This window comes from Crocuta crocuta, unplaced genomic scaffold (assembly GCF_008692635.1).
Source record: "Crocuta crocuta isolate KB4526 unplaced genomic scaffold, BGI_CrCroc_1.0 scaffold382, whole genome shotgun sequence".
Lineage (NCBI taxonomy): Eukaryota > Metazoa > Chordata > Mammalia > Carnivora > Hyaenidae > Crocuta > Crocuta crocuta.
In genome coordinates, this window is record NW_027531873.1 from 1,362,691 (window position 1) to 1,381,741 (window position 19,051).

At 42.5% G+C, this 19,051-nt stretch overlaps 1 protein-coding gene across 2 annotated transcripts in view; it reads right to left on the bottom strand.

The window, feature by feature from the left end:
• KIAA1549L (KIAA1549 like) overlaps positions 1-18,851 on the bottom strand; it is a 254,572-nt gene extending 235,721 nt beyond the window's left edge. For both annotated transcript variants that reach the window (XM_077772817.1, XM_077772815.1), the window contains exon 1: positions 18,814-18,851. In XM_077772817.1, coding sequence (XP_077628943.1) covers positions 18,814-18,820 — 7 coding nt within the window. In that variant the 5' untranslated portion in view covers positions 18,821-18,851. The remainder of the gene's footprint in view (positions 1-18,813) is intronic.
• Positions 18,852-19,051: the final 200 nt, after the last annotated feature.

A 19,051-nucleotide genomic window follows, 5' to 3' on the forward strand; every position in this document is an offset into this window, starting at 1 on the left:
GGTAGGTCCACAGGAAACCTAGTAGAATTTAAAATGCAGTATTAATTGCAAAGGGTGAGATGAGGTCCTAAACTGAAAAGCCAACCTCAAGGTCAAAAGTCATGAAGACTGGAAACCTAGGAAAGCAGAGCACAAGATGGCTCAAGGCAGGTGTTTCAGATCCCAGGGGCTGTTAACCGAGTCCATTAGAGTAAGAAACCTGTAACAAAAGCTAATCTAGATACTATCTCCAACCAGCTTGTGATAAGAGTTGCCATTTTCTGGAGTCATTTCCTAGGCACTGCCTAGGAACATGAAATTCATCATCTCACTTAACCCTTGTAACTCCATAAGGAATATTACTGTCCCCATCTACAAATGTGGTATACATCAGCCATACCATTAAGACCTCCCCAAGGGCATCCAGCTAGTAAACGGCTGAGCTGGTGTGAGCCCACCCTTTTGCAGACCCAAACGTGTGAAAATCTCTCCTCTGCAAAGCACTGCCTCCTATCATGGTACCTTCTCTAAACCTTAGCTGCCTTTTCCAAAAAAAATGAGGGGGTTGGTCTTCCTGATTCCCATGGTCCATGCTTCACATCTAATATGCATACACAGTTCTATGAAAAAGGGGAGCGAGGCAGAAGCCCAGACACAGCAGAGAGCCATGAACAAGGAGAAATAAAAGACAGAAAGGCAGTGATAATAGAGGCGAAAGAGAAAAAACAAAATGGCTTTTGTGACCCTCACCAGCCCAGACTCCCCTGGGTTTCTTCCTGGCTGTTTTAAGCGGGGGCTTTTTTTTTTTTTCCTANGAATACATTGGAAAGGCAAGCTTTGAGGTTCTCACTTTAAGAAAGAGTATTATGATAATGATCAAGTGAAGCCATTCAAAAGGGGTTTTTCCCACAGAAAGAACAAGTGAGGAATGAGAACAGAAAGGAAAAAGCAAACAGAATGACCTTGATTTAGCAACTGATCTTTATTGATTTTCTTTCACCTTCTTACTTGATTCTGGGAAAAATCACAATCCAAAGTGTGTGACATTAAAGCCTACCGTTAATGAAATTAGTGGATTAACAAAAATGTCAGGGAAGCACAAAGGAGGGAAATATCTTGGAAAAAATGCTACTACCTTTAATCACTAGGAAAACCAGCAAGGGGGGAAAAAAAGAGCACTCAGTGGAAACCTTCAGGGTGGTAAATGTCTTCTATTTTACTTTCCTACAAAAAGTCCTTTAGAGAACAATAAATTATAAACCACCACTTTTCTGACCCTGATGAGGAATTTTTGCAAAGCCATTGAGCCAATATATCAGTATACCAGGATCTTAGAGTCCAGGGTTTCACAAGTGTTAGCATTGACATGATTTGATTTCAGTGTTGGAGGCATAGTTTTCAGATTCTTCCAAACCCCTCCAAAAAAAATAAATAAAAGACAACCAAACACAGGTGCTATAACATCTGCCCCCCAGCCCCCAGCATCTAACCTCTGACCACAGTATTATTTTACAGGAGAAAAGGTTTTCCACACAAGCGACCTATGGCCTTTTTTAGAGTCCTGTTTAAGGGCAGGACACCTAATCTTCAGAACAGTGTCAGAGGTGAGACAATGAACCCTTTAACAGGAAAATATGTTTCACCTTGGACATGGAGAGCTGGGATGCAGAGATGCCCAAAAAATGGCACACACAAGGTATCTGTATATAGAAAGCCTTCCTAAAGGTGTAGGAAGCTCTAAAATCAGTTATATGACCTTGGCTTTGGACCAATCACTTTTGGGCTATATTGGTCCAAAGCCAAGGTCAGATAAGTGGCAAAGTCCCCTGTATTTCACTTCCAGCTTAGAGTTTAGCTTTCAACTCCCCAGTGCACTCCCAGAACACTTATTAGTTAAAAGAACTTCCCTCTTAGCTCCAGAACATATTAGCGGTGTGTTTTAGAAAAGAAGGTGCTGCGAAAGGTACTTTCCAATCTTTATGTTTTGTATACAACAACTATCCCTTATTTCAAAAAAGTCAAATTCACTGTAATTTTTTTTTCTCTAGAAGGTAGATAACAAAGTAAAGAAGTGAAACTTCTATGACCCTAACGTTTCCTAAGAAGGTAATCTTGGAGTGCCTGGGTGGCTGAGTCATTTAAGCAGCCAACTCTTGATCTCAGCTCAGGTCTTAATCTCAGGGTCATAAGTTCAAGTCCAGTGTTGGGCTCCATGCTGGGTGTGAAGCCTACTTTAAGAAAGAAGGAGAAGGAAGAGGAGGAGGAGAAAGAGAAGAAGAAAGAAGGAGGAGGAGGGCAAGGAGAAGGAGGAAACCATCAATAAAATGAAAAAGCTACCCACCAAATGAGGGAAAATATTTGCAAATCATATATTGATAAGGGGTTACTATCCAAAATAGTTAAAGAACGTATACAACTCAGTTGCAAAAAACAAACAAACAATTCAATTTAAAAATGGGCAAAGGAACTGAACATTTTTTCTGAAGAGGACATACAAATAGCCAACAGGTACATGCAAAGATAATCACCATCAGTAATCATCAGGGAAATATAAACCAAAACCACAATGAGACATCACCTCATTCTAACACTTGTTAGAATGCCTAAAATCAAAACATATGAGATAACATGTGTCGGTGAGGATGTGGGACAAAGGGAACCCTCCCTTTGCATTGTTGATGGGAATGTAAACTGATGCAGCCACTGTGTAAAGCAATATAGAGGTGCCTCAAAAAATAAAAAATAAAGCAACAATATGATCCAGGAATTTCACTTCTGGGTATTTATCAAAAGGAAACAAAATTACTATGTCAAAGAGATATTTGCACCCCCATGTTCACTGCAGCATTATTTACAATAGCCAAGATAAGGAAACAATCTAAGTGTCCATCAATGGATAAATGGATAAAGAAAATGTACTATATACTATATATAGTATTGTGTGTATATATACTATATATATAACATTGTGTAATAATGAATATTATGCAGCCATAAAAAAGAAGGAAATCTTGCCATCTGTGACAACATGGATAAACCTTGAGGGCATTATGCTAAGTAAAATAAGTCAGACAAAGATAAATACTGTGTAATCTCACTTATATGTGGAATCTAAAAAACTGAACTCATAGAAACAGAGAAGAGACTTGTGGTCACCAGAGTCAGAATGGAGGTTAAGGACAGGTGACATGGGTGGAGGTGATCAAAAGGTACAAAGTTCCAGGAAAGCCCGAGTGGCTCAATCAGTTGAGCATCCAGCTCTTGATTTCAGCTTGGGTCATGATCTCACAGTTCATGGGTTCCAGCCCCAGGTTCGGCTCTGAGCTGACAGTGTGGAACCTACTTGGGATTCTCTCTCTCTCTCTCTCTCTCCCCCTCTTTCTCTCTCTCTTCTCTCTGCCCCTCCCTTGCTCTTTCTCTCTCAAAATAAATAAATTTATTTTTTAAAAGGTACAAACTTCCAGTTATGAGATAAATAAGTTCTAGGGATGTGATATAAAAAAATCTATCTTAATTAAAAAATAAAGTCTTCTGTGTACCTATAAATGCTTCATTCACATGGGCTGTTGGAACAAATTAAGAAAAGGTATTCAACTCCCTATTATCTAGACGGCTATGTGAAGAACAAAGACAGACAAGCCCCTAAACTGAGCTCATTCAGTGCAAGCATAAGCTCAAAGGCAGAAGTGAATGCGAAAACATAAGCCCCTAAAAATTGGCAGGAATCTCAGAACATTATGCTTCTACCTGCAGACAACAAGGGAGTTCGAGCCAGTCTAAAAAGTAGAGTTTAAGGAGCAAGAAGACCTCATCTGGCATCTGGGTATATGAAAACGAAGGTTAACCAAAGAGTACCAGGGGAAAAAAAGAACAAGAAGAACCCAAAGAAGCAGCAGCAATCTAACTGCTCCCTGGAAGGTGCCCTGATCCTTTTCAATTCAATTTGTAAAGATGACGCAGTGGGAGATAATCCCTTCAGTGCAGTGTGGGGTCAGCAGGCCTTAAGAAAGAAAAGTACAGAGCAGAGAGCAAATGTCAGGCCTCCCAGAATTTCAGGGCTCTGGGGAGCTCTGCTAAGGCAGTCAAGATTTCTGCAGGATTATGACATGTTAGCAAGGATAAGTGTTTGCTGCAGCCCCCCCATCTACATCCACCTGTCTGTGAGACATACGAGGTCATACGATTTGGACCAAAGATCATTTGAAAACAGAGACACCAAATGGAAAGCCTAGGGGTCCCGGCAGCCACCCCTCCCCTGCACGTGCACGTTCATGTGGCCATATGGCCTGCGCACGTGTGAAGCATAAGTGGAAGCCTGCAGGAGCCCCCTCCCCTCCCAGCCATTCTGAAAGTGAGCCAAGCAAATTAAAGCAACACTCAGTTACTAACAGAAATGTGAACAGTGGGTGTGTTGGGGTTGTGGGATTCTGGATTATAATTTTCCCTCTTCTCTGCATGCCAGTTTTGGGGGGGAACAACATGGTTTTGTTTTATTCACACACAAAAGAAATATAATGAAATTATATTGTTACTAAACCCCCCTCAAAAGGACTCATCACAATGGTCATCTTCCATTCTTTGACTCTTGTCAAAGTAATGAATTCGTTTTGCTCCAGAATCCCTCAAAGGAGGGGTACACACAGGTAATAACAAATCACCCTACTTGGAGGCATCATGAACATTCCCTGTAGCAGACCATGTCCATAACCCTATGGATATATTGCCTTCCTCTTCTGAAAACAGGGCTAAATGCTACCTACCACATGAATAAGATACTATTCTTAGTATAGGTTTTGGTTCTTTGGAAAACAAAAAGGAGGTGCCTGGGTGGCTATCAGTTAAGTGTCCAAATCTTGATTTCAGATCAGGTCATGAGCTAACAATTTGTGAGATCGAGCCCCACGTAGGGCTCTGCACTGATAGCGCAGAGCCTGCTTGACATTCTCTCTCTCTCTCTCTCTCTCTCCCTCTCTCTCTGTCTATCTGCCCCTCCTCTGCTTGTACTCATTCTCTTTCAAAATAAATAAATAATTTTTAAAAAGTGTATAGGGAGATAGATATTACCAGAGGATATTTAATCTGAAAATTTTTTGTTATTTAATTATGATGATTTTATTTGAATTGTCTGCTACTCAAAACCACTTTAAGTCATTCTGTAGCCCAAAATAATATTGCTCATCTTGTACTGTCTTTTTGTTACTCCCATGCTTAACCTAAGTTTTTCTATTACATATTTCAGCATCAAAACGTTTATGATATTTATTATATTTACATGCTTTATTTATACTTTATTTCTATTTCTCATTTTTCTCTTCTGGATTGAAAGATTCATGAGGGCAAGAATATTTATTCTGTTCACCACTATTTTCTTCGCATTCCTATTACCAACGACAGTTGTTGAATAAATGACCTGATGTAAGCCAAAAACATTTTTTTTTCTTCATTGTTCTTTTATTTGACTTCAGGTGAAGGTTTTATTAAACCTCCTTCACCAAGTAAATCCTTTTTATGGTGCCTCACCCAGCTTTTCCCTCCTGCATGTGCAAGAGATTTAAAGGATCCATTTCACTCTCCCTGAGAGTTTGCAAGTATTAACTTCATTTAACAACAAACAATACAGGACATGTCAGAGAGCTGACACGAAGAGCCCACATTCAAAATAATTATCACTAATTTCTATGCTTGGGTGCACCAAACTGGCAATGTCAAATCCCACTGAAAATAAATTATCTAAATCAGTGGTTATGAAATCTGTTTTCATCAGGCCCCTTGGAAAGCTGAGAGCTAACGAAGTTCCTCTCTCCCAGAAAAATCAGGTGTGGTATATAGTATATTTAAACACATTATCTTTTTAAAAATATTCTTAATGTGTATTTATTTTTGAGAGAGAGAGACAGAGTGTGAGTGGGGGAGGGGCAGAGAGAGACATACACAGAATCTAAAACAGGCTCCAACCTCTGAGCTGTCAGCACAGAGCTCGACATAGGGCTCGAACTCATGAACTGTGAGATCATGACCTGAGCTAAAGTCAAACACTTACCAGACTGAGCCACCCAGTTGTGTGTGTGTGTAAGTGCTGAGCCAAAATATAAAATATAGTTCTTACTGAGTACTGCCATCAAAAGAAGTTAGAAAAGAATACTCTAGGGGCTCATGGACTCCTGATCCAAATGATCAAGGATGAAACTGTCATCTTACTTGGTTGCCAAGATCCTCAGGAAAGAATACTGCCTCTTGTGTGAGTGTTAACCAGAAGAGGGAGATTGCCAAGGCAGAGGTGTGACACAGAATGCCGGCTTTGAGGTGCTCCCAGAAACTAAGCTTGATGGGTCCAGGATACAAGGACTGCCAGGGATGCCTAGCAGCCTGAGGAGGCCCAGCTTCATTCCACCAGCCAAAAACAAGGTGGGTGACAGTAAGTAAATCACACCTGGGAAGGTCGGGTCTGTGACTAACTGGAGAGGACACACCCATCTAAGAGGCATGGCTGTCCTTCTGTCCAGTGAGCTGCTGCCTTGGAGGAATGCAGAAGCCAGAGGGCCAGGGCTTCTGGTTTTCACAGATAAGTGAGAAATCTGGAGTTGTTATGTGAAATGTTCTGATTTTTGATAGAGACAAGTAAAGCCAAAAGAAAATTGTTTTTAAACATGGTACAGGCTAATGCTGTGAGTCAAATAAACGTATCTGTAGGCTGGATACAGTTTTCAGCCCTAGGCTAAGAAAGGAAGCTTAATTTGTTTTCTGATCTAGAAAGGCCTAGGGAGGATGGACTGACAGAGGAGGAAGGAAAGAGACCAGAGAGAAGGTGACAGAAATCACCAGATGGGAGATCACAGGAGCCTGAGTAAAGGCTGTAGGAGGAAGGAAGAACACGGGAAACATTAAGGAGGCAGAACTGAAGGGCCAATTAGATGTGCCGGCTAAAAGACAGCAAAGCTTTTCGATAATTCTGGTTTCTTACTTGCATTGCCTCGCAAAGGCTCCATTCACCAAGACCAGGAATATAGCAGGACAGGAGATCAGGTCCACAAGCAGGTAAGTGCAAGGTGCTTGGAGAGCATCTAACTGGAAGAGTCCGTAGCACACGAGAACAGGGCTGGAATGCAGCAGAAACTATGGTGGAGATGTGGTGCTTCAAGTCGTCTGCACCTGGAAGTTGGTAAAGCCAGAAGAAGGCTAAGATGCCTTGAGGCACACCCACATTTAAGGGACGAACAGATGAGACATCTACTGAGAAGGAAGGTGCACTGGAAGGCTGGAAGCAGGTTTGAAGATTCAGGGAGAGTCGTGGCCATTCAGAAGAGCCATTTGGGGAAATGGCATTGATGAGGAATCCACGAAGAGATAGCAAGCGGCACCAAGGGCCCTGCGGAGATGAGCAGTGTTGGACCTGCTGACTCCAGGGATGCGGGAAACAAGAGTCATCAGGACACAAATTACCAGTTGTATTTTCACATATTCAGCAGCATGTATTTCATATATTCACTCTGTCTCAGTGAGTTGAGGCAGACAGTGAATGGCGGGAGTATTGCAGAACTGAAGGTATGCGGGATAAGAGAGATAGAACGGCAAGGAAGCTAAGACATGCACGAGGCTTGGCTGGATGGAGAAGAAAGCAGAAGCATGATGTGGGGGGAGACAGATGAAGATAAAAGTGAGAGATGGAGGAGGCTGAATGCTCAGAGAGGCCAAAAAGTAGGCCAAGTGGGAAAAGGGGGGCAAGTGCCAGAATGATAAGAGGCTCTAGACAGAGTGGTCAAAGGTGTGGCCACCCTGACCTGAAGTTAAAACAAAGATGGCTCCAGTTAAAGTGTCAAGCAACTCTGAAGCTGGGGAGGGAGGAGGTGGGGGAGCCACATGGATTCTGAGGTTGCTTGCACTGATGGCAAGACTTGGCATGGGGAGAAAGACTTGAGAGTGTCAAATCCTCCATAAATGAAGCCACGTCCCTATAAAGTCAGAAAGTGACAGCAACAAGGAGGGGGAAGACAGGAATCTCAACGGAAGAGGACACTTTATATGAAGGTGAAGGAATAAAACTAGCAGGGAGAAGCAGAGAAATTCAAATCAGCTTCCCACCCACACACTGCAGGTAGTGCCAGAGAACAAGCAACCTCACGGCAGAACCTAAAATACCACATATCAAGCTCCAAAATATCATGCTTGTTCACCCTAGATCTTCCTCGCCTTCCACTTACAATCTGTTCTCCCCTTTCTTCTTCCCAATGATGCACAAGGGCACTGCTCCAGCCAGGCCATGGTGGACAAAGAGACAGGACACTTGGGCTTCAGGTCTCATTCCGTCATTAACCAGCAGAGTGACCACAAGCTGATCATTTAATCTCCGTGTGCCGAGAGTTACTCATCTAGAAAAATGAATCTTATGATATTCAATTCTCTTCGCCACTGGTTGGCTATTTAGAAAATTGTAAGAGTCAAAGCAGGAAAATGTTTTAAAGAGCAATTTTATTCCTCAATCCTACTGGTGGAGCTTAAAGCTCAAGGGGTCACTAAATCGTAAAATGAAAGCTTCAATCCTATTGGTTCCTTAATTTGACCAGATGATTCTTCTTGAAACCTCAATATCTTACCTGTAAAATGAGGGAGATGGGTTAAATGACTGTTATCTGTCTACCCAGCATTCATTTATTCTGTTTGCTCCTGTGCGCTGAAGCCTGGGAGTGTTTCTTTGACCAAAATTCTCTGAGCCTGAGCCTAACATATAGATATTTGTGACTATGCCCTAGTACCACATAATCAATCCCTACAGATAGTGGGCTTCCAGCAAATGTTTGGTAAACCAGTGAGCGCCGGTGATGGTCACTCAGAGATGGTTAGTGGCTACCCTGAGAAATGGGCTGGACCAGAGTACTTGTGAGTCTTCAGGACAGAACAGCACCTGGCACACAGTAGGCACTCAATAATTACTGTTGAATAGATTAGTGGCATAAGAAATCTATTGGAAATTCTTTAACTGAGCATACGGTTGCAAGAGATTCTCAACACCCATCTGAGATCCGGTTCTCTGGTATAAATTTATGTGAATTCCATACAAGGTAGCTGGAAACCAAAACATTATTTTCAATATTGCCAGGATAAGAAATGCGGCGGTCGCTGAGGAGAGGGAAAATGACGAGTCCCCAGACAAAAATCATAATTCACCAAGCTCAAAGGGCAAATTCAGAACCATATCCCATGGCATCTACATTTTATTTAGATGTGGCCACAGTGTGACTCAGGCTTATGGGTTTTTTAAGGGCTAAAACAAGACCAAAGGCACAAATGATTCAATCTGTGTGTGTGAGCTATGAAAAATTCCATAAATTCTTTAGCATTCTTGCCAGTGTACTTAAATTATAAGCACTATGGGGGTCAAAACCCCATCTAGTCAGTTTTCATTATCCCAAATAATAAAAGCTTGGAAATATATACCATTTAGTGTATATCTGAAATCAGAAATGTGGAGACAAGTGTAGACATCCTTGTGGCCACAGCCACATTCATACCTGCTTTGTGGCCAGTCCGTACTACAGAGATGGCAGATGTAAAAGCTCTCTGTAAAGCATACAGTATGCGCCTATCAGGTAGAACTGCTTTATCTCATCCTTGGGCCTGGGATAAGGCTTGTCAGACAGAGGGGGAGCAGATACAATCACGGAGAGCACTGAGCATAGCAGTGGGACAGAGCACAGGCCCTGGGGTCCAGGGACAGGTCCAACATCATTATGCTCTGTGGTCCTGGCAAAGTCACATTGTCTCTCTCAGCCTCAGTTTCCCCATTTTATAGCCAAATCTCCTAAAACTGCCATGAAGGTTAAAAGCTGGGGTGCCTGAGTTGGTTAAGCATCCAACTCTCAGTTTTGGCTCAGGTCATGATCTCACAGTTCTTGAGTTTGGGATTCTGTCTCCTTCTAGCTCACTCTATCTTCTATCTTCACTTCATACGCTCTATCACTCTATCTTCACTTCTATTTCACTCTTTCTGTCTCCTTCTATCTCACTCTCAAAAATAAATAAATAAATTTTTTAAAAAGGTTAAAAGCTGTAATATGTGTGTCAGGAACTCAGCACAGAGGCAGGAACACAGTAGGTGTTCAGAGAATAAGTGGAAAGGATTACTTTCACTATAATGTACATGTCACAGAGTTATCTAGTAAAGATATCCTATAGTTTCAGGTAATTCAAATAAAAACTGTTTAAAGATAACTTTATTCCAAAATTTCCACTATGTCTTGCGGTAAGAATATATTTCAGGAGTAAAATGCCAACTTCTCTTTTTAAAGATTCTGTTGCTGGTGCTTGCCTGATTCTCTAAGACATGCTCTGGTAAAAATAAACAATTTGTAAGTTCCCAGAGAACCTCTAGCAGCATCCCAGACTGTTCCCAGAACACAGACATTCAGCAATCCTTGCTCTTTCAGACAGGTCCTCAGTGCTAGGGACCTACTAGCCCATTCCTCCTGGAACCCAGAGCAAGGGAGATATGAAATTTCATAGTCCAGGAATAAAAATGAGATAAATTCTTTTAACTTCATTCTCTGTACCATTCGCTTTGCACCTGGAACTTTACCTTCCACGTTCAACGAACTATTTTCTTGCACCACGTCCTTGTGTATATTTCTTAAAAGCACCATTGGCACCACTCTGGAAACCTCCCCTAGCACTGGGGTCTTACTTAGGGCATCATGCATATCTGTAAATATTTGATGGGTTGATTTCTACACATTTACAAATATCATTGACTCATAAATATGTGCTATACCTAAAAGGCCAGAAACCAGCATGGCTGTTGAAATTATTGTCAAAATATGACATTGTGTCAAAATAATAGAAATTATCTTTCTATTAGTCAATACTAAATTCAGAACAGATTATTAAACATCCTTCTTAAAGATGGCTTGAGATAAGCAATGAACTAGTGAGAAATCAAAAATCGGTTTCCTATAAGCATGAGTGGGGCTTGCTCTTTCCAGCAAGGGCAGGCTTAATGATGCAGTAAGGCAAAAAACTGAGCCCACAGGCAGATGAGCCATGACAAAGAGGAGCTGGAGTGCCACAGCCTATGACAAACCATGGCCACATCTCCCTTCCTTCTTCAACTTTGTTATTCTGAATTCATAAAACTGAGTGAGTACAATTTGGAACCATTTCCAAAGCTTACGAAAAGATTAAAAAAAAATGAGACCAAGGTGGGCACAGGTGACTCAGAAGAGATCTGATCATGTATCAGCATGCAAAGCCAAAATAAACCCTGGGGTAGGGGAGAACAGATGGCCTGTGGGCAGTGGACAGAGCCAGGGGGGATTCAGAACGATGGCCCTTGGGATGGCATTCCACCATGGGAGATGCCTATTTGTGGGAGGTGATGTCCATTTCACCAGATGGCCAGCTTACCACCTGGTGTCTCAACCACCAGGTAAGCTTAGTGACTTGTTAGAATTTAACCTTACCTGAACAGAGAAAACTAACAGAGGACAAAAACTGCATCTTCTGTAGCCCTTGGGATTAATGAGTGTAGAATACTGAAAAGGTGAACGGAACAGGCTTGAATTATTTCCTAGCAGTTCTTGTCTGCATGACAATAAACCAAAAGCATTTAGAACAGAGGGGGAAAAAAAAATGCTCTCTTCCCTCTCCCTCCTGCCCAAAAAAACCACAAAGATCTCAGGGTGTTACAAACATTAACTGGAGCTGAAGGATCTGAAAATTCCTTTAAAAAGAGACAATTAGGAGACATAAGTGCTTACTAAATGTTTAACTCAGACTATAGATGAATCACAAAAATTGCCCATAATGTCAACTAGGAGTCTGCATCTAAAGATTCAGAAACCACGATGGATTATGGTTACAATTATATTTGTAAAAGACATTCGAAGCAAAGGGATGTAAGGAAAGACAGCAATCCTAAGAATGGTTCAATTGCTGGGATTATGGGTGATTTTTCTTCTAATAACTTGGCTATGAATAGAAGAGTAAATGACAACAAATGAGGAAGGAGTACAGAGCACTATCCATGGCAAAGGACTAGTGCACCATGTCTTTGTTAGTTGGTTGTTGGTTGGTTGGTTTTCACTTTCTAGTCCATCACGTACAGCTCATCACATCTGCAACTCACCATGTGGGTTCAATCCCACCCAAACTGGTCTAGTTCCTGCTCTGTGGGGCAAGTCCAGCAACCACACACACCTGATGTCCCACAGTGTCTCACTGCTATGTCTCTATGTCTTTAGTTCCTGTACTTATCTCACCATAGACTGGTAAAAAAAAAATCGTGGTGCTAACTCTGGTATAGAGAGGATGCTTGCCCTAACAGTAGTCTTTAATAGCTGACCACCAAATGGGAACTTTTGGTTCCAACTAGATAAGAATTGAGGCATTACTGCAGGGAATCTGTAAGTGATGTTTCCTCCTTTCAAAACTTTCCTTTAATAATAATAATAATAATATTTTGATAGAGACAGAAAGTGAGCACAGTGTGCAGAGGGGCAGAAACAGAGAGAGAGAGAGAGAGAGAGAGAGAGAGAATCCCAAGTAGACTCCATGCTGTCAGTGTACAAACCATGAGATCATGACCTGAGCCGAAATCAAGGGTTGGACAATCAACAAATTGAGCCACTCAGGTGCCCCTCATATTATTAAAAGGTTGTTGTCTTGTAAAATATATACATATATATTTAATGTTGCCTTGTGATACATGTTTTAAATAGGAAAAAAAAGTTTTAACTTTTAAAGAAATTATGATGAAATACAGAAAGAGGAGGGAAGTCCTAAAACTAAGCATTAATTCATTACTTAAAGCTTTTACAAGAGAGAAAAAGGTAGAGAGTGAGTGCTTATTGGTGAGACAAAGGGAGCAAAAAGAATGGGTGAGTTTAACTGAGTCCCCTTCTCTCTCTCTCACTCAGGTTTTCCTGAGTTTCCCAGTGTGGCTGGAAACCACTCAAGTCAAACTTCTCCCTTTAAAGACTGGTTCAAGGTCCTCCCTCAGATCAACCCAAGTAATCAGAAATCCTGCCAGCACCACCCCGTTAACCCTTGTCTTCTGTACATAATACTTCTGTAAATATCTAAATGATCTACTGCTTTGGGGTATGTGTTTATACATTTCTATTTTCCCTATGTTCTTCCATCTTCTTAGGGACAATTTTTTGGGAAAAGGGGCTCCAGCAGAGTCTGGGAGATGCAGACACCTGCAGGCAAGCTGCTGCACCATCTGCAGCCCCTTCAAGAAATGGAAAGGTCGGGGCGCCTGGGTGGCTTAGTCGGTTAAGCATCCGACTTTCGCTTGGGTCATGATCTCGCGGTTCGTGGGTTCGAGCCCCGCATCGGGCTCTGTGCTGACTGCCAGCTCAGAGCCTGGAGCCTGTTTCAGTCTGTGACTCCCTCTCTCTCTGACCCTCCCCTGCTCACGCTGTCTCTCTCTCTCTCTCTCTCTCTCCCCTAGAAATAAAAAAAAAAAAAAAAACATTAAAAGAAATGGAAAGGTCAATTTGCAGTAGCCTGATGGCCATATAATAGGGTTTACTTCCTGCAAAGGTGATTACACTTCCTGATGCCCCAAACGCTGTGCCATCGCCTTAAATTGCTCAAGGCAAGGTCTTCAGGCTGTATGGCCCCATAATAACTAGCAAAGACGCAGCACCAGGGACAACAGGCTGTGGAGGAGTTTACCTGTATTCCTATGGGGAAAGAAAAAATACAACCTATTCTTTCCAGTTAGCCTCAAAGCTACTTCCAAATAAATCAGAAAGTCAGAATGATAACAACAAAAAATTGCTTCACATGTACCACAGTCCAAAACTCAAACTATAGGAAAGCTATCAGACCGTCTGCCATCCATGCTGTAGACTGCTGAAAGATAGCAAGGTGACTCTGAAAAGTGACACTAACTTTTTTGACAAACAAAAGATGATCCATTTAGGTACAACGGAGTATGATACGATTGGAATTTGTTACATACAGAAAAGAAAATCTTACTTTAGGTAGCAACCATCTGTCTACCAAAACTACAGAGGGTGAAAACAAGTGATCTTTCCCCTCAACCGTCAGCCAATATATTAAGTTTTCTCATCAATATATTGATAGAGAGAACCCCAGAAAAACATGGACAGTGGGAGACAAGAGAAAAAGAAATTCTCACATTCACCCTTCTTTCTAAGCCTGTGGCTATCATTACTGACCAAATCTCAGCACTCTTTCCCTGAGGCAGCACCCAGCCTACTAACAAAATTAAGTACATAATAAGCCCTAAGTAAATGGTAGCTATTATCATCTAGTTATATATCATTCTGCTCTGAGCAGAAGGGGGATTCACTCATATAATCAACAACGATTTGTTGAACACCTACTGTGTGCCAGGCACTGCATATACAACAGTGACCAAAATAGATCAAGCCCCTGTCCTGCTGGAGCTGACATTATACTGACTTGATCCCAGGTTTCTTTAATCTCTAGGGATTGCAAACTCAAATGCCCAAAGGCGCCAACAAGGTTAAATAAATGAGTTGGATCAGATACTAGCTGGCTATTCACCAAACCTGTTTTCTCTTCCTTCTGGGCCCACTATTATATTACACTTTCCAGCCTCTTTCTGTGGGTAGGTGTGGCCAAGTGATGGAGCCCTCATCCTTGGAAAGTGAACAGGATGAGGCAAAGCCCATTTGGACCTGTTTCCCTTTCTCATCCTCCTTCCATCGGCTAGATGCAAACAAGCCCAGCAGCCTTGCAAGCCACAGACTGAAGATGGCAAAGTCACAAGGGAAGGATCCTGGGTCCCTGATCCCTGCTTGGTAGGGAGCTCCTGCCAATCAGGTACTCTGGTTTGGTCTTCATGTGACTGAGTAATAAAACTCTATGGCTTTGAGCCATATAGAGTTAACCCATCTTGGTCAATACGTGATTTCAGTGGGACAGGCAGGGGCTTGTGACACATGCCGCATCTAAAGGAGGTGCCAATATTCAACTTTAGCTAATTGTGGCCATGCAAGAATGTAATTTATTTTACCGGTATGGTCAACTTTCTGATGATTTCAAGAGAACCTAGAAATCCTGATTTTTATGGAAAAGCTCTCAATTTTTAAGTGATTCTGATTTTTGTTTGACAAGTGTTTAAGTTTTGAAAACACACCTATAGACAGAAGGCAGCCCTCTGGGCTGTGATCCCTGCACTCCATTCCACCACCAGTACCACCCTATCAAGTATTTTTTTGGACAACAATCAAGAAAGGTTTTACGACCAGAAATAAAAGAACAGGATTTTATGAGTATGGTGAGAATGTACTAGGAAATTCTCTTCCTTCCTTTATACACACAATTATCTTGTATGTATTATGTATGTGTAAGACCCTGTGTTAAGACAAGTAAGACATGATCCCAGCCTTTGAACCTTCAGGGGCTGTCTGCACACTTTCATCCTTAGAGCGGAAACTGATTCCACAGCCACCCCACCTTTTAGTAATTAAGTAGCATTCTTTCCTGCCCTGATAGCTCTGACTACTGTCTCCTGTGCTCAGGAGCCTGTATCCGGGCTATCTCTTAGAACTGCCTTGACTTTGTAGTATATTCTTCCCTCTTGCTCTAGCAAGTTGTCTCACTAGCCAGTGAGCTCATTGTTTCTCCTTTTTTTTTTTTAAGGGGAGGGAGAGGCAGAAGGAGAGGGAGGGAGGGGGAGGGGAAGAGAGGGAGAGGGAGAGGGGAGGAGAGAGAGAGAGAGAGAGAGAGAGAGAGAGAGAGAGAATTTTAAGCAGGCTCCATGTCCAGCACAGAGCCCAATGCAGCCATGAGATCATGACCTGAGCCAAAAGCAAGAGTCAGACACTCAACTGACTGAGCCACCCAGGCGTCCATCATTGTTTCTTCCAATAGACATGGCTATAACAATATGTGTCCTCAGTTATCATGAAAACAGTTTTTGCACATGGATCATCGTTGTTGTGAAAGGGTTTCCAGCACCCCAGTATACCTGGGATTATCTTTAGAGAACTGCTCTAAGTAGCTCACAGTCTGATAAAGGAGCCAGACCAGTAGACCATTCACACAGTACAGGGGGTGGGAGTGGGAAGGACAGCTTCTAACTCCTGCAGACTGTGTGCCAGGAAAGGCTACTTGAAGGATGCAGGACTTGGACTGTGCCCAAGCAGGCAGGGCTGAGAAGTGCTTCCCAGGCAGAAAGAATAAAACCTAAGGGGCATAAACGGACTTTTAGGGAACTGCAAGTCTAGCTATGGTGGCAGGTACGGATTGAGGTGGTTCATTCATAAAATACCCAGATCACTAAGCAGTGGAGATGAACTCTATTGAAGAGTTTGGGTAGGTTTATGTTTTATAAATATCTCTGGCTAAAGAATGAGATTGGTTATCAGGGGCTAGAAGGAGGGTAGTCAGTTAGGAAGCATGGCTCTAACAACACACAGACCACAAAGAGGGAGGGTGTGAAGTGAGCCAGCAGAGAGAGGGACAGAATTATAAGAGTATGTGAAAATACAACAATCAAGATTTAGTGGCCAAGTAAATGAAGGGAGGGAGCAAAAGAAAAGAATCTGGAATGATTCTCAGATTTCTGGCTCCAACGAAAAGGTAGTTGGTCACACTCACTGAAACAGCAAATACAGGTGAGGGGCAGGACTCCAAAGATGAGTCCCCTTTGAGGGAGAAATGCTAAAGTGTCAGCAGCCACAGGCAGAGATATCCAATAAATAGCTGCACATGGGAGTCTCAACCTAAGGACAGAATGGAGAGCCTTTTACAACATCGGTACAAAGGTGGTTGTTAAATTCATAAGTTTGGGAAGAGGCTACCTTAGGAGGCTCTATAGAATAACAGAGCAAAGGGGATTAGACAACTGTCCCAGGATTCAAGCGAGCAGGCAGTCCCTGTGACTCTAGCAGGATCCCTTTCCAGGGAGGAGTGGGCAGTGGAAGGGAGTTAAGGAGCGAAAGAGACAATGAAACGGAGGCAGTGAGAATGGAAGGAATGGGCAGGCAAGAGCTGGAGGCACTGAGGATCTTTATTGAGTAGCTGTTACTGCCTGGGCAGGCAGACAGGTGAGGGAGAAAAATAATGAGGAATCTAAAGACCTGTGTAGGATTCATAATGTAAATCAAGGTTCTCCTAAAACTTGGAAGCTTCATGGGGCACCTGGGTGGTTCAATCAGTTAAGCATCCGACTCTCAATTTCACCTCAGGTCATGATCTCACAGTTCATGATTTTGAATCCCATGTCAGGCTCTGTGCTGACCGCTCAGAGCCTGCTTGGGATTCTCTCTCTCCCTCTCTCTTTGTCCCTCCCCCGCTTTCATACACACACTCTCTCTCCCTCTATCAAAATAAATAAATAATATTAAAAAAAAATACTTGGAATTTTCGTGTCAATACTACTTAATTTTAGCTATGATTCCAGAGCATACACTCCATGCCTCCTCTTCATCCAACTCAACTGATTGGGTAATTGAATGTCAAGGTCACACAATGGCTTCCCATCCCTCTTAAGATAAAAGCTAGAGTTCATGGTCTGTCTCCTATGTGATATACCCCTGCCCCCCTTCTCCTGCCTAGTCCAGCACTCACTATCCTCACGGTTCCTGCCTACTAGCCAAACCCTCCTTCTCTCTGGTTCCGGAATAAACCACACTTCTTCCTACCACAGAAGACAGTGCCCACCTTTCCCTTTGCTCTAAATCTCTGCCTGGTTATCTCCTACTCATTCTTCTGATGTTGGCTCAAGTTTCACTTCCCTAGGAAAGCCTTCCCTGATCATCCTCCTCCTTACTCACCAAGCCTCCCCAGCATCCAGGGCTTCCCTCTCACAGCACTCACCTCCACTGGTAAGTGTATATGTATTCCTATGAGGAGCTGACCCATGTCTCTCTCTCTCCTATGAGCCAATGTCTTCCTTCCAGCTATGTCTCTAGCACCCAGCACAGTACTTGCCACATACCAGCTACTCTGTAAGTAATGTCTCAATGACTACATATCAGGAAAAGCCCATTTAGAAACAACAGGCGTCATTATTTAAGACTGCCTGGCATTAAAACTAAGCCATGGTGAAAAAACTGTGATACCTGGGGTGGGTAGACAAGAGGGGCACCTGGGTGGCTCAGTCAGTTAAGCATCCAATTCTTGATTTTGGCTCAGGTCATGATCGTGTGGTTCACGAGACTGAGCCCAGTGTAGAGCTCCATGCTAGCAGTCAGCATGGAGCCTGCTTGGAAGTCTCTCTCTCCCTCTCCCTCTCCCCTGCTCATACTCTCTCTCTCTCTCTCTCTCTCTCTCAAAAATAAAATAAATTTTAAAAACCTAATTAAGAAGAAAAAGATGTACCGACAAGATATATGATAAAAAAAATTATAGCAAAATGTTAATTGGATCATCCAGGTGGTAGGTAACAGCCGTTCACTGTACAGTACTTTCAACTCTTCTGTGTGCTTGAAATAATAAGCTGAGGCGGAAAGCCAGCACCATGTAGCTGAAAACGTATTTACATTGTAGTCAGATTTGGTTTCAAATCCCATCTTCACCACTTACAAACAACATGCTCTCAGGCAAGTCAATTTCTTAACCGTTCTCTCAGTCTCTGCTTCCTCCAAGCAAAGTAGACAAGAATTACCTCATGGTGTCATGGTGGGGGTTAAATAAGATGGAACTCCGATTCAATGACTAACACAGTAGTAGCCGTTTCATAAATGTTAGTCCTATTCAGAAGTCAACATAACCACAAACTAGGACAAATCTCCAGTGAAACATAAAAGAATTGTGTCAAATTTTTCTCTCGCTATAGCCCCTGGGAAATTAAAAGAATAAATTAACTGTGCTATTTTTATAGGAAAAGACACTGACCTTCCATCAGCAGGACACTTGGGACTCCATGTCTGAAGGAGAGCTATGCTGCCAACGCTTCCTCATTCCATCTCCTAGTGGCCAACACCACCCTTTGTTAGAGCTGGCCAGAGCTAGTGACGTCGTCACATCGGGAGGAAAGATCCGGAACATCGGCAGAACTGTAAGTAGTATACAGAAGCCAAGACTCTCGGTCCGCTCCCAGACATGCAAGGGAAAAGAGCCAACCAGACGAGAC